This window comes from Mastacembelus armatus, chromosome 22 (assembly GCF_900324485.2).
Source record: "Mastacembelus armatus chromosome 22, fMasArm1.2, whole genome shotgun sequence".
NCBI classification, from domain to species: Eukaryota; Metazoa; Chordata; class Actinopteri; order Synbranchiformes; family Mastacembelidae; genus Mastacembelus; species Mastacembelus armatus.
The window spans coordinates 21,814,234-21,828,232 of record NC_046654.1 but is presented as its reverse complement, the minus strand read 5'-3'; the positions used below and the strand labels follow the sequence as shown (position 1 = coordinate 21,828,232).

General features: G+C 40.2%; 1 protein-coding gene across 1 annotated transcript; it reads right to left on the bottom strand.

Annotated features, from left to right (window-relative positions):
- Positions 1-3,777: 3,777 nt before the first annotated feature.
- LOC113130641 (leucine-rich repeat transmembrane protein FLRT2) lies at positions 3,778-5,796 on the bottom strand. The gene has a single exon (XM_026307429.1). It carries the CDS (start codon positions 5,794-5,796, stop codon positions 3,778-3,780), a length of 2,019 nt encoding a protein of 672 aa, XP_026163214.1.
- Between the last annotated feature and the right edge of the window lie 8,203 nt (positions 5,797-13,999).

The following is a 13,999-nucleotide window of genomic DNA, read 5'->3' as shown; positions in this document are numbered from 1 at the left end:
GTGCCTTGAGATGATTTGTATTGTGATTTGGCGCTATACAAATAAAATTGAATTGAATTGAATTGATTGTTCTCGCCTGTGTCCAATTACTTGTTTTTTCTGACGGCTATATGTACTGCCGTATTCCTTTGTTCAGTGCAGAAGCATTAACCTGTGTAACCTGTTTAACCCTTGTCAACGTGAGTAGATGGTGTTGTTTAATTGAGTGTTTTAGTTTTATGCCTTATATGGCAAAGTACGCCGCCTCGCCGGCAACTACAGATTTACCGGTACGACCGGTAGTATTTATGTTTCTTTTCCTGAGCCCTGGAATTTCCAGGAGAACAAATAAACCTTTCTGTCCTGCAATTGGGTCCTGTCACTCCTTCCTCCTGCCAGCACCTCAACACATAACACCATCCCTATCTCTGAATAAAAACATCTAAAAAGGCAAATACAAATTCAAATAGCTGTAAGTCCATGAATACCCCAAACTTTGTTGTCAGAAACTCTTAAGTTATACAAAACCTTTTTAATTCCTTAACACACAGTTACTGCTTTATTGCCTTTTTAAGTGGGTCAATTACCATGTGGCATAGATTGATGGAAAGCTTAAAATATTTAGCTACAAGTCACAAAACACCACAAACAATGCCCATAAGCTGGCCTGTTGACAGCAGGCATTGTTGATGTCAATACCTTGTATCAACCCAGACACAGAGCTAAACAGAGCTACATGTGTATGAAGACAATTGGAGATTTTGTCTGTATGTTAACCTACCCATAACCAGTTATTTGTGCAATGTCTAAGCATAACTTAATCTAATTCATTACCCTAACCATGCAGGGGCACTTTTGGTGGAAACTTTCATCATCATAGAGTCAACTAGAGTCTGGAGTCAACTAGTGGACAATAGCATCCTTTAAAGGTATTGTTGCAACATGCACGTAAAAATAACCTGTTAAAACTTTGTAGAATTCCAGGTTCCATACTTTCCACCAGTAACAATGACATTTCATCTGTTGGAAATGATGACATCCCTATAAATAAAATGACATAAAACAAACAAACAACATGACCAGTCAGATAGGTTTCACAGTAAGTTTAATAAATCCACTGAATCAGAAAGTCAGTTTGGAAACTGTGATGTATGTTTTTGGTAATTATTTTAGCTTGTCACTTTCTTTCTTACTTACTGATGAATCTCTTATTGCCTGATGCTCTCAACTTGGTGGTTACCATATCATATTCATAAACATGAAATCTGGCCAACTAAGATCCATCTCATAATAATTCAGACGTATCCTTTAAGAGGTGGCTCACTGACAATCCATAAATATAGCTTTGTTGGGAATATCATATTTTTGCAGGCCTATCTGTTGTTTCTAGTTCTTTTGTATCTACAGTTCTAAGATGTAGTAAAAATATCTAATGTCTGCTTTGCTGGCAAGGAATATAGATCTGTGGCCATCTGTAAGATTAAGTACTGTCCAACACAATTTATACAGAACAAAGAAGAAATGTGAGCAATATGATCCTTTTGTTACAGAGGCACTTTAACCAAGGAAGTATAGTATCCTGTCTCACAACTGATTCATCACTTGTACTCTCACTGTAATATTAAAGATATATTTCAGCTCTAATTAGAAAGGATAAAAAGAAAAAGAGGGTTATCTTTTACATTAGAAAATGTGGAGTCAAGGCTTTAAATCTTCTGAAGGTACTACACAGCTCACGATTTGCAAATGTAATGGATGGCAATGCAAGTTGAAGCAAACCTTATACAAGGATAACAGTCAAGAAGACTGTGCAAGCTCCAAGGTTAAGTTAAAGTTCTGTTGATTAAAGAAATGATTTACTAAAATGGGGGCAAATTGAAAATTAAGGGTAGGGGTGAAAAAAAGAAAATGGGATTGTGTCACATATTTACTACAAGCTACATTTCTTGAGACATGAGAAAAATAACCCTGGAAAAACTGCCCATTCTAGCACAGGGATCAAATTCTGAGTGAAATTATCAGCTAAACTAGATACCATACAATACCACAGTTAAAATATATCTTTTTAAATTGTTAGATTTTATTAATGGTGAGGAAGCTTTATTTATTTGTGTGAACTCATTATTCAGGATCCTTGAAAGGAGACATAAATCATCAACAATTTTATAGTTAAATTCTTAAAGCATATTTCAACAGATTGGGCTGAACCTTTTTTCCCACAGATGTAATGTCCTTGGAAATATCACTGATACATTGGTATGACTGGCAATCTGGCGAAGTAACAACGGAAACAACAAAAAGCTCCCAAAATTAAGTGGAGGCAAGTTTGCATCTTCCAATAAAAACAAACAAAAAATAGATTTCAGAATAAAGATGATATCTTAAGTTTTGGTACATTTGGTATTTATCTACATTTTACTCTGGTACTCTGAATTTCCCCCATGGGGGATGAATAAAGTATCTATCTATCTATCTATCTATCTATCTATCTATCTATCTATCTATCTATCTATCTATCTATCACATTTAATTTTTGTATATTTGATTTTTCTTTTTGTCAGTTTACCTCTATTTAATCTAGTTTCATTGGTGCAGGGCTTCCTGCCTGCACACCACTACAAAGGAGGTGAATGGAATTCAGGTTTCAGTGCTCAAAAATACAGCAAACACACAAACAGAAAGCATGGCCTAGTTTTGTTCAGAAAATGTTAATTGCAATCTGCTTGAGAATTTATTTTTATTAATTTATTTTCATCCTCAAAAGGAACCTTCCCTTACACTGAGCTCAACTACATAAGTAGATTTTAACAATTTAAGATGGTGATTCTAGGACAGATGATGAAGAATAAGTTCATGTTTGCAGATATGTTTTTAATCATTTATGTAGTGAAGTAAATAAATAATCAAGTTTTCCTCAACAATTCAATTGGATGTATATACAGTACACCTTTGTGCAAAAATTGATTCAAAAGACATTGTAAGCTGATAAATTCAAGGCACACACATACTGTTTTACCATAACATTATTTTTGCTGAACTAAATGGAAAGAGATGGCTCTTAATGGGTTAAACATATAGAGGATGGCAGCTAGCACTAATAACATATCCCCTTAACTGTGATAATGTATTAATCTTAAAAAGCAGGTGAAATCACTATGGCCTGCCGCATTCTGTGAATCTTGAATGAGTATGACCTCTAAATTTCCTTCTGAAATAGAGAAATTATGCTTGCATAAAAATATGTCCTCTTTTTAGAGCAGAAATGTAATCATTTGCATCTCTATGGAATGCAATTAAAGAAATGTGGCATATTACCGTGATGACTTTATTAAAAACAGTCAGAAGAAAAGTGTAGACTATTGAATTTACAGAAAACTATGCCCTCTAGTGGTGATTGTGGCAACTTGTGCCTGTCTCTTTTCTCCTTCTCATACAGAATTTGACCAGATAGTCATAGTATAAATATGATGCATGGCTGCTACAGAGTGGATTCTGTATCTTCTATGGTCACAGTATACAATGACTTAAAAATCTTTCACTAATAGTAAAAATAAAATGAAGACCAGCCTTAATACTTAATACTCAATACCTGATTGTACATGTCTGTGTCCACAAAACTCAAATAGCACAAGTCCAGAAATCAATAACTTATTAATCCAACATTGTTATAGAAAAGATATCATCTAGCCAGTTGTACAAATTAGATTTCCTGAAGACACATGGGTTTCGAATATTAATACTGTACAGTGTCCAATAAAGTGTGGGGAGTTGTCAATCTCCTGATCCTCTTTAAATCTATCATGTGCGACACAAGTCTGCAACCTGAACACTGTTCTTACTGTATACTGTGCTGTTGTTTCCCAGGGGGCAGTCTCGGAAACCGACGCCCCCATTACAGGTGTAAATAGGCTGAATGCAGAAATCTCCCTTGAGGAGTTGCGCATTGTTGAGTGAGACTATCTGGAAACTCATCTCAGTCATTTCCAGGATGGAGTTATCTTTTTTGGTGCCAGCCTCGCAATAGTCATCTTTTCTCCGATCCCGGTTGTATTTCCACTTGGTGGTGAAGTTGGAGTGGCTTTTCTTGTGTACGTGCCAGCAAAACATGCTGAGGAGTACAACCAGCACCACAATTACTGCCCCACCAATCAGCCCAGCCAGCAAGAAAGGAGAGCTGGGTTCTTGTTGTGTGGTCTGCTCAGGCCCTGATGGTCTTTTGTTTTTGTCTGGGTTGAACAAGGCAGGTGTGGTCACAGCTTCAGTGCACACAGTATCATCTTTGGGCCAGTAATTATTAAATGCATCCAAGGGAATGACACAGATCCGATAGGTGGACTTTGGCTCAAGATTAGTCAGTCGGATGCCCCGGTGATCTCCACCCACTATCCTCTCTCTTACAGTGTCCCCTGTCAGACTGGGGCTCATCCTGGCCCAGGTCACCTTATAGGCAGTGACTGGAAAGACGGCTGCCCAGGTAACATGGATATCCGAGTCATTGAGTATAGCAAATGTGACTCGCAGGACCTCCCTCTGGGGATCCAGAGGTTGCTTAGTCCTCACTCCCCCTTCTCTAGTTGTGTACATAGTGTGGAGGGTGGATATTGTGGGGGAGGGTTGCCTGGATGATAAGGAAACATACTGAGTAAATAAAAGGGAGTCTGTGGAAGATGACAGTGATGGGATCAGAGCAAGGCCAGCTGGTGAGGTGGTCAGGGGTGCTGTCTCTGTAATCTGTGGGCACTGAATCAACTCAGCACTCAGCTCCCTGATCACCATGCCCCGGAACTTTTCAGGTTTATGGCACATGAAGCCACGCACATTGAGTGAGGCTGGCAAAGATTTAAGCCATGACACCACCCATTTGATACTGCAGTCGCACAGCCATAGGTTGTTCCGCACAGTGAGCTGTCTCAGATTGATGAGACCATCAAAGACCCCCTGTGTCAATGACTGCAGCTGGTTGTTTGAAATATCCAACCTCTGCAGCTTGTGAAGCCCTGCAAGTGCCCTGACAGGGATCTGGTTTATTTGATTTTCCTGAAAGTTTAACTTGACAAGCACCTCCCCTGGGAGGAATGGTGGAGGGTATGTTAGAGAGTTTCGGGCCAGGGACAGCTCCTTCAGGGTGACAAGGTCCTGAAAGGTCTTTGGTGCAATCCCTTCATCTGTCAGTAGGTTTCCATCCAGCAAGATGCGTTCTAGCCTTGTGACATTTCTAAATGCTTCCTCTGCTATAACTGCAATGCGGTTCTCATCCAATCTCAATTCTCTTAGATCATCTGGAAGACCAATAGGCACACTGCTCAAGTGATTTTTTGTGAGGAAGAGCATCTTCAGGCTCACTGCCTCACGGAAGGCCCCTTCCTCTACACCTACTGTAGAAATGGAGTTATCATCCAAATGCAGCTCCTCCAGCCAATGAACTTGAGCCAGAGCTGCTCTGGAGATGGTCTGAATGTTGTTCTCCTGCAAATGAAGAACCCTGACATTTTTGGGCAGGTTAATGGGGAATTCGTCCAGCTGGTTGCCGTAGAGATACACAGTTTCCACAGAAGCCACATGATGGAGCTCCAAGGGAAACCCAGCATTATTAATTTGGTTGTTGTGGAGGTACAGGGTCTTAAAACCCTCACCAATCCCTAGAGGCACTGAGGTCAGGCTCCGCTCGTTGCAGTAAATAAAAGTGCGATCACAGCGGCACTCCTCGGGACAGTGTGAAGCCTGGGAGAACCGGAGGTGAAGGCCTAAGAATATAGGTATCCATGGCCTTATGAAGGAGACCCAGTCCTTATTCCATAAACGCCACTGTGTCTCCATTTCAAGCAGATCAGAAAAAATACAGAAAATAAATCATAGAAAAAAGTTGAAGAAATTAGGGTTTGAAAAATCCAACAAAACAGTCATTAAACTTTGGCTGTTGGCTTAGTAAATGTCACTGTGTCAGCCAGGTGCTGAAGACGGTGAAGATGTGGTAATCCCTTTGTAAATCCAAAGCAATGGTCTCAGTAAACAATATGTTTCCTTCAGCAGCCACTATCCATAACTGAGCTGGGACAAAAAGTTCATCACATTTTCACCCACTCTCCTCTTTTACCACAGGGTACAGCGTGAACACTTGATAGAACCATGTACAATATACTGGAAGGTTGTCATTGTCCATCCTCTTCCCCACTTCCTTTCCCCTTTCACATCACACTGCTGGTTCCAGAATAGTAAAGCTTCTTTTGAACTTGACATTTGGTTCAAAAAAACCTGTTGCAAAATAAGAATAATGGGAAAATAAGTTCAAAATGCAACATTTCTAGTGAAGACCATAGGATTTTCCCCTTTTATGTCACAAATTTAAATTTGGACAGCAGTGCATACAAATGACTGATCTGTTACATATCCACAGACACACACAAAAACTAGAGAGACAAATATCTGAAAAAGATAATGGTAAAGGTGTGGTAAAATAGTGCAATAATTAATTTAAAAGTCCTATGAGCAGATGACTGTTAGCCTTAATCGAAAATGAAAACATACACTGATCAGAATCCAACACTCTTTTTCTTTTATACTCAATAACTACAAACGTGAACAAACTGGTAAAAAGAATATTTTAAAATCTGACAAATTAGAAGGATTGAAACATGGCAGCTTTACTCCGGGTACTCCGGTTTCCTCCCACAGTCCAAAAACATGCATGTCAGGTTGATTGGTGACTCTAAAATTGCCCGTAGGAGTGAGTGTGAGTGTGTGAGGTTGTCTGTCTTTGTGTGTCTATATGTGGCCCTGCGACAGACTGGTGACCTGTCTAGGGTGTACCCCTGCCTTCCACCCGAGAGAGAGCTGGGATAGGCTCCAGCGGATCCCCGTGACCCTGAACAGGAAAAGCGGGTATAGAAGATGGATGGATGGATGGAAACATGGCAGCCAAAAGCATTTTGTGAGCGATGAGATGTGAAGTGAGCTAGTGAAGGAAATGACTGGTTCACCAATGAGCACTGTGAAGCTGTAGCCCAGCCCTCAAGGATAGTACCCTGTCCCATGGCAAAGAGTCATCCTCCAAGAGTAAAGTGAAAGTTGGCAGGAGACAACTAGCATATATGCTATATTATTCTTTATAATTGTGTCTTCCCTTGATTCATTAAGTTTAGCTGTACTTGTGGAGAGGAAGAGTGCTGGATGTTGCTGAACGTAGCTTGTCACCAGAGATGATCTGACACAAATTCTTTCCGTGGACAAAACTAAGATTGATGTGAACCTCTTGCTGTGAGAAAAGGTGCTAGTGTGAGAACAAGTTCATAAGATTTTAATAGAATGGAGCAAGTTTCATTGTAAAAGTTCTTTGTTCATAGCACCCCTGAGTTCGGGGTCCCCTTATCGGCCTGGCGCACTTCCGTTTTTTGTTTGCAACACTGTCCCAGAGCAGAGAATTAACTGGCGGGCCAGTTCATTGTTTTGCGGCTTCTTGGGGAGAACGTCCATTTCATTTTCCACCTAATAGAAATGAAGTGTGTGTATACATTCTATTGACCTATAAAGTTATAATAGTGAAATAAATACCCAAATTGGTACAGTTTCACGCTTTTTGTGGTTTCAGCTATAATGAGAGGTATTTTGAAATGAGCAATACGTTTGCTATTAAATAAATACATATTTAAACATAGCAATTCAAATGGTTTTTCAGAGTAAATAAGGGGGTTGACTCTCAAGCGACACACACTTCATTTTGCTTCTTACCTTGAGTAAAGTAGAAAGTGTTGCTGCTCTCCGCAGCTTGCTGCGCTCACACCGGGCACAAAGTCCGCATCCTTCCCCTTGCGTCCGCTACTCGCTCCTGCTCCAGCTGCGGATTCGGACTGGTTTCACTGGGTTTGCCGGTAATGGAGAACTGGGACATGGTTCTCAAAGTACAAGGTTTTAAATGAAACAACCAGGAAGCAAAAGAAGTTCAGTTTATCAGTGGTCTGCTCGGCATCTTCCCCACCGCGTCCTTAAACACACCCCGAGAGGCTGCGACTCCCGGCCGGCCGCGCTGCGCTATCAGGAGCTGCCGATGAACTCCCTCCGCCGCCTTCAGAGGACGAGAGGACGACATGAAGCAGAGGTGAGAGGAGTGTTAGATGCCCCCAGCCGGACCCCTGCCGCTCCAGTCCCCATAGCAAACCGGCATATAAAGTCCATCCTGTGGTTAAGGTGTTTCAGAGACCGCCTAGTCCCTCCCGGAGCCCCGACACTCACTGAGTTTCTGTTAACACACAGTCTATTCCTCTCAGTCTGTTTTCTGCCTCACAGCCTCCTTTATCTCCCTCCCTCTGTCATTTCGTGGAGCTGTGTGTTTATACTGTATCCTGTATGTATTAACTATTTTACAGCACCACATTGTTTATGACCAGTTAAAACAGAATGAGTCCAATACATGGATATGTAGAAGATGAGAGTCAAAGACGTGAAAAATAGGAAGGATTTATCAACAGTAAGGGGATTGTTTCCTTCATGCAGTCCATTCTCCCAAGCTCTCCACTAAACTACTAGCGCTTCTGTACCACAGGCTGTCAATCAAGACTATTTCATGTCGTTTATCATTTCAGTTTTAACTAGTCATATTATCACGAAGATGCCACACTGGAGACTACATTACACTGAACCAAACATTACAAACACGTTTGTTTATTAACTGGACAAATGCAAATGGGTTTACAGAATAATAAATTATTATATGCATTTTCATTGTAACCATTTCATTTTCATGTTTCTTCATTTGTGTCATATATGTTGTAGGCTATGCTATGATTAAAAAGTGGTTTTCTTTTTTAAAAAAGACTGGCTTGTATTAACAGGACCTCCAAATACTAAGATATTTTTTACTTTGTAGAAGAATCAGTGAGCCAATGATCCAGCAGGATGATGAAACAAAAGTAAGATGTATGAACATCTTTGACACTTTTGTTTGATTTAAAAGAATATGCTGTTTATCATTTGACCCATCTCTTTGGTGCTCTGATAACACCTTCAGATATGTTCAAACATCTAGACAGACACAAAAAACATCTGCACACACATACAAAGGTTACATACACCGTGTTGAAGAAGCCTTTGAAAAACAGCAGTATATAATGCTACACCACTACTCAAATGACTGCTAACCTGCAACCTCTCCATTGCACACATGAGCATGCAGAGACACACACAGATCACCACAGTCTGTGCTTTATTCATATCCTCAGCTGTCTCCAAAACTCTGAATCCTTGCTGCCAAACACCACATCTGCTGCTACCTCTTGCCATTCCAATCTATTCAATTATTAAATTCAGCTGAAATCTGTTTGCAGTTTATCACAGTGTAAGTGGAGTCCCTGGCTAGCATAATGATGTTGGTTTAGCACTGCTTGTTTGTGTCATGTCAGTCTAATCTGGCTGCTTGTGTGTAAACTCACAGGGACCTGGACAGCTGCTCTGAGGGTTTAGCACAGGGGTTGGAGAGTAATGGATTACCTCGATATGTGGCCAGATTGCAGGTATCACAGAACATTAACAGATGAAAATCTACTTAGTTTACTTATAATAAATTAAACACACTACATATTTAGAAAATACACAGAAATTACAATTATTATTATTATTATGAAAACAGTACCTTTGACCTTTTGACTGTTTGTCAAATAAAGTAATTAATCTCTAGACTGGAACTTGATGTTAAATGTTACATAGCATACATTCATACATACACACATATGTATTTCATTTGTTTTGCACATTAGTGGGCATTGACCAAAGTACTGGACAGAATAACTTTTGACTTGAAGATGACACTATATGAAAGTTAAATAATCTGCTTAGTTATTCATATTCATCCTGAAACAGACATTGAGCTACACATTTGATGTTGATCCATAAATGTCAACCCCAGGGTGGAGCTATTGGAATAGTCAGGGATCAGGCAAACAGATTCCGATATATCACCTTAGTGGTGAACGTTCAGCTATTGTGCCTATCCAACAAATAAACAATGAAGACTGTCTTTCTATAATAAAAATGCATAGGTTGTTTGAACAAACAGCTTATTACAACAGATAATTGTTTTATCGTTTGTTGTTATGTAAATATTTTTAAGTGACAGTGCTCTCCTCAAAATATGACAGGAGCAAATGAGTAGTCAGGTGACACTGCGACAAAGTCATATTGTAGCCATCACAACAAAGGTTATTTAATCTTCATGCCCAGTACTTACTTTAACACAAATCATAGTTTCCCTTGATTTTTGACTATTTCAGGAAACTCTTATGGGTCATATAAGAACCAGGAACACTGAAACAGACTTGTTTCATTGTTTGCATCATTTGTATTAGGTAATTGCTACAGTTAGTAAGCTGGGTGGTGGCTACACCCCTTAAAATGTGACTTGCCTACTTGGCTGACCAAAGACAAATTTTGAAATGGAGATAAATGCTTTACCATTGTATTGATTATCACCTACATTATCTTCCTCAATATTTTTTACCCCATTAACTGGTAATCATCCTACATTATTATTTTATTACCTGCCATGTTTAGTTGGAAATGAATGCAGTGGATCTAGATAATGCAGACATGCAGACATACAGAGACTGGAACCCTCAAGAAGGAAGGTGCTTGGCAAGGAATTAGGACAGGAAAGTGATGCAGTGTCCCTGACAGAGAGTGTCAGTGATTGGGTTTCTGTGGAGGCAGGGAAATCAGGACTCAGAACAGGCAAATTGGCACAAAACACAAAAAAGGAATCGCCTGTACAGGTGTCTGGGCTGAGGACTACTGCCATCAGAGGTGGAAGTATGATCTGTGTGTGTGTGTGCGTGTGTGTGTGTGTGTGTGTGTGTGTGTGTTCAGTCTTTCCAGCAGGACTTGCAGGATATCACCTCCTGCTCTTTGCAAGTGTGAAAGTGCTGGCTGTTCTTTTCTTTTTGTCTTTCACACAACCTGCGTGTTCCAAGCCACTGATTTGTCCTCCTTCTGCAGCTATAGGCGCCGACAACCTATAATGACAAAAGCTCAGGTTTATTTTTCCTGATTGTCCACCCTTGGTGGATGAAAACATCCCAAACAGTACATGAGGGCTAATGTGTTTTTTTTTTTTTGGTTTAAATTGTGTAATTCTTATACTAGGCCTTCATTTAACTTTAGCTATATTTTAGTATACTTATTTAAAGTACACAATATATGTGTTCCTGGGTGTGCTAGTATATGACAGGTTTTGATTTTTTCTAATTTCATAATTAATCTGCCTTGAAAATACCCATGTATTCCTCATGTACTGTTGGGGATGTTTTCATCCACCAAGGGTGATTTTTCACTCTATATTTGGCCATAACCTTCACTGTATTTCAGCAAATGGAATGATTTTTGGTGACAAACCTTAATTTGACGTAAATTTTGGAAATATGATTTAGAAATTTTCCATAGGTCAAACAGGTCACTGTGGGCAAATTCATTATCCTTTCGTTATGTTCGGGATGAACATATTTTGATATATTGACTTTTTTTTTTTTTGTGAAGTTGTGTAGCAGAATTCTATGTTGCTGGTGCGTAATTCAATTCAATTCAATTCAATTTTATTTGTATAGCGCCAAATCACAATACAAATCATCTCAAGGCACTTTACAAAAACTAAAACTAAAAACCCAACAATTCCCTTATGAGCAAGCACTTGGCGACAGTGGAGAGGAAAAAACTCCCTTTAACGGAAGAAAAAACCTCCAGCAGAACCGGGCTCAGTTTGGGCGGCCATCTGCCTCGACCGGTTGGGGTGAGTGGATAGAGCAGAGAGAAAAGAACAGCAACAATAAACAACAAATAGACACTGCAGGTTGGTGGGACCAGTAACTGCACATCAGCAATATACAGCTCCAGGACCAGGGACACCTGCAGAAGGTACAGAGAGAATAGAGAGAAAGGGAGAGTGCACAAACTAGGGGAGAGAGAGAACACAAGGTTAGTAAGATTCAATGGTGGAATATACATGAGGTGGGAGGAGAGAAGAGAGGGGAGGGGAAGGGAAAGGGGGGGGTTAGGGTAGGGGAGCTCAGTGCACCGATGGTCCTCGGGCAGTCTAGGCCTAATGCAGGCAGGTCTGTTGAGCTGTAATTAATTCAATTCAATTCAATTCAGTTTTATTTGTATAGTGCCAAATCATAATACAAATCATCTCAAGGCACTTTACAAAAACTAAAACTAAAAACCCAACAAATCCCTTATGAGCAAGCACCAGGGACACCTTAAGAAGGTACAGAGAGAGAGAGGGAGAGAGCACAAACTAGGGGAGAGAGAGAGTACAGATTAGTACATTTAAGGCTGTACTTACAAGTACAATTACCTTGTATTAAAGAGGAAGGGGTATAAAAAGAGGCTGAGTCCATCCCTTGACCTCACTTCCTGGCTCAAAAACCTGCCGACCACCCAGTCACCGAGTCCGACTGAAGGTTGGTGCATGGTAGTGTGAGATGTTCTTATTCTTATCTAACTTTTCCTTACTATTAAATAATTCATAAATTCATGCTTTAGCAGATTCTGGTGGCACTATCGTGGTCAAAGCAATTACTCATTATCCTGGTTGTTTGCCATGGCTGATTAGAGCACAGGTATGTGCATAGTGTTTGCCTATACCAATCTCTTGTCATGTGCTAAAAACAGCTATGCACTTGTCTTTCAGCAGACCCTGGTTGCATTCCTGGTGCACGAGTACTGCTTCCTGTGCTACAGTGAATAAACCTGGTTCTCGTCACTCCTATCTGCATTGACGAGGATGCGAGCTGATAAAGCAAGTGAAGTGACATCAAGTGAAGTAGGGACAGCAAGTGAAGCAGTGACAGCAAGCAAAGTACAGAAACACTACTGCTTTGTCGATCCACTGCTTCACTTGGGTCTGTCAATTGCTTGATGCCTTTGCTTAGCTTAATGTTACTGCTTCTCTTGCTGTCACCACTTCACTTGCTGTCACTGCTTCGATGGATTCTTCTGCTTCAGTTGCTGTCACTGCTTCTCTTGCTGTCACCACTTCTCTTGCTGTCACTACTTCACTTGCAGTTACAGCTTCACTTGCTGTCACTTCGTCGCTTACTGCTGTTGCTGTGTTTGCTCTATCCCTTGTATCCCAAGGTGAACAATTTGCTCCTGGCTGTGATATGGAAACATATCGCAAACAACATCTCATGTCTGGCATTGTAAAAACAAAGATGCTGGGGCATTGATGAGGCTGAAAGGCATGACCAGGTACTTAAAGTGCCCCAAGGGTGTGTTGAAGGCTGTCTTCCCCTTCACTTCTTCACGTCGATAAATGTGCACTATATGGTAAGCATTGCTTGGAGAATGCGTGTCCCCTGTAATAACATGAAAAAATGTAGGAGATGAGTGGTAATAGATATTTGTTCTTTACAGTAATATTATTTACGTCTTGACAATCTGTGCAGAAATGAAGGGTCTTATTTTTCTTCTCTATGAAGAAAAAACCTGCTCCAACAGGTGAAGATGTAGGTCAGATTATTCCTGCTGTGAGGGAGTCTTTGATGTACTTTTCCATAGCTTCTGCTTGTTGAAAATCTCTTCCAGAGCAAAGTACACACAGGGAACATTAGACAGATCTGAAGTCATGGGATTAGTAGACGGAGATTTGGTGCCTGCTAGAGGAAAGTGGAATAAAGAAATGTAGAACGATAAACTGGAATGACAAAGAATCCCAAATGATCACAGTGTCAATATAAGGATTGTGTAAGATCAGCCATGGACGTTTGTGTGCACTAAGGGAGAGGTTGGGGAGAATGCAATTAAAAGATTAAGCATTCTCTGTGGTTACAAGATAGTAGGAGCTGAAGTGATTCTGTGTGGTAGGTTATTTGGGTCACATACTGTCTGTTTCTAGCTTTCACCTGCAAAGAACTCTCTAGATGTGTCACTAGAGCTTCATCAATAAAGTTACCTTCAGCTCCAGAATCAAGGAGAGCTGATAAGGTGAAGGAATTCAAAAGAATAGTAGCATACAAAGTGATTTTGGATAAGGTGTGAA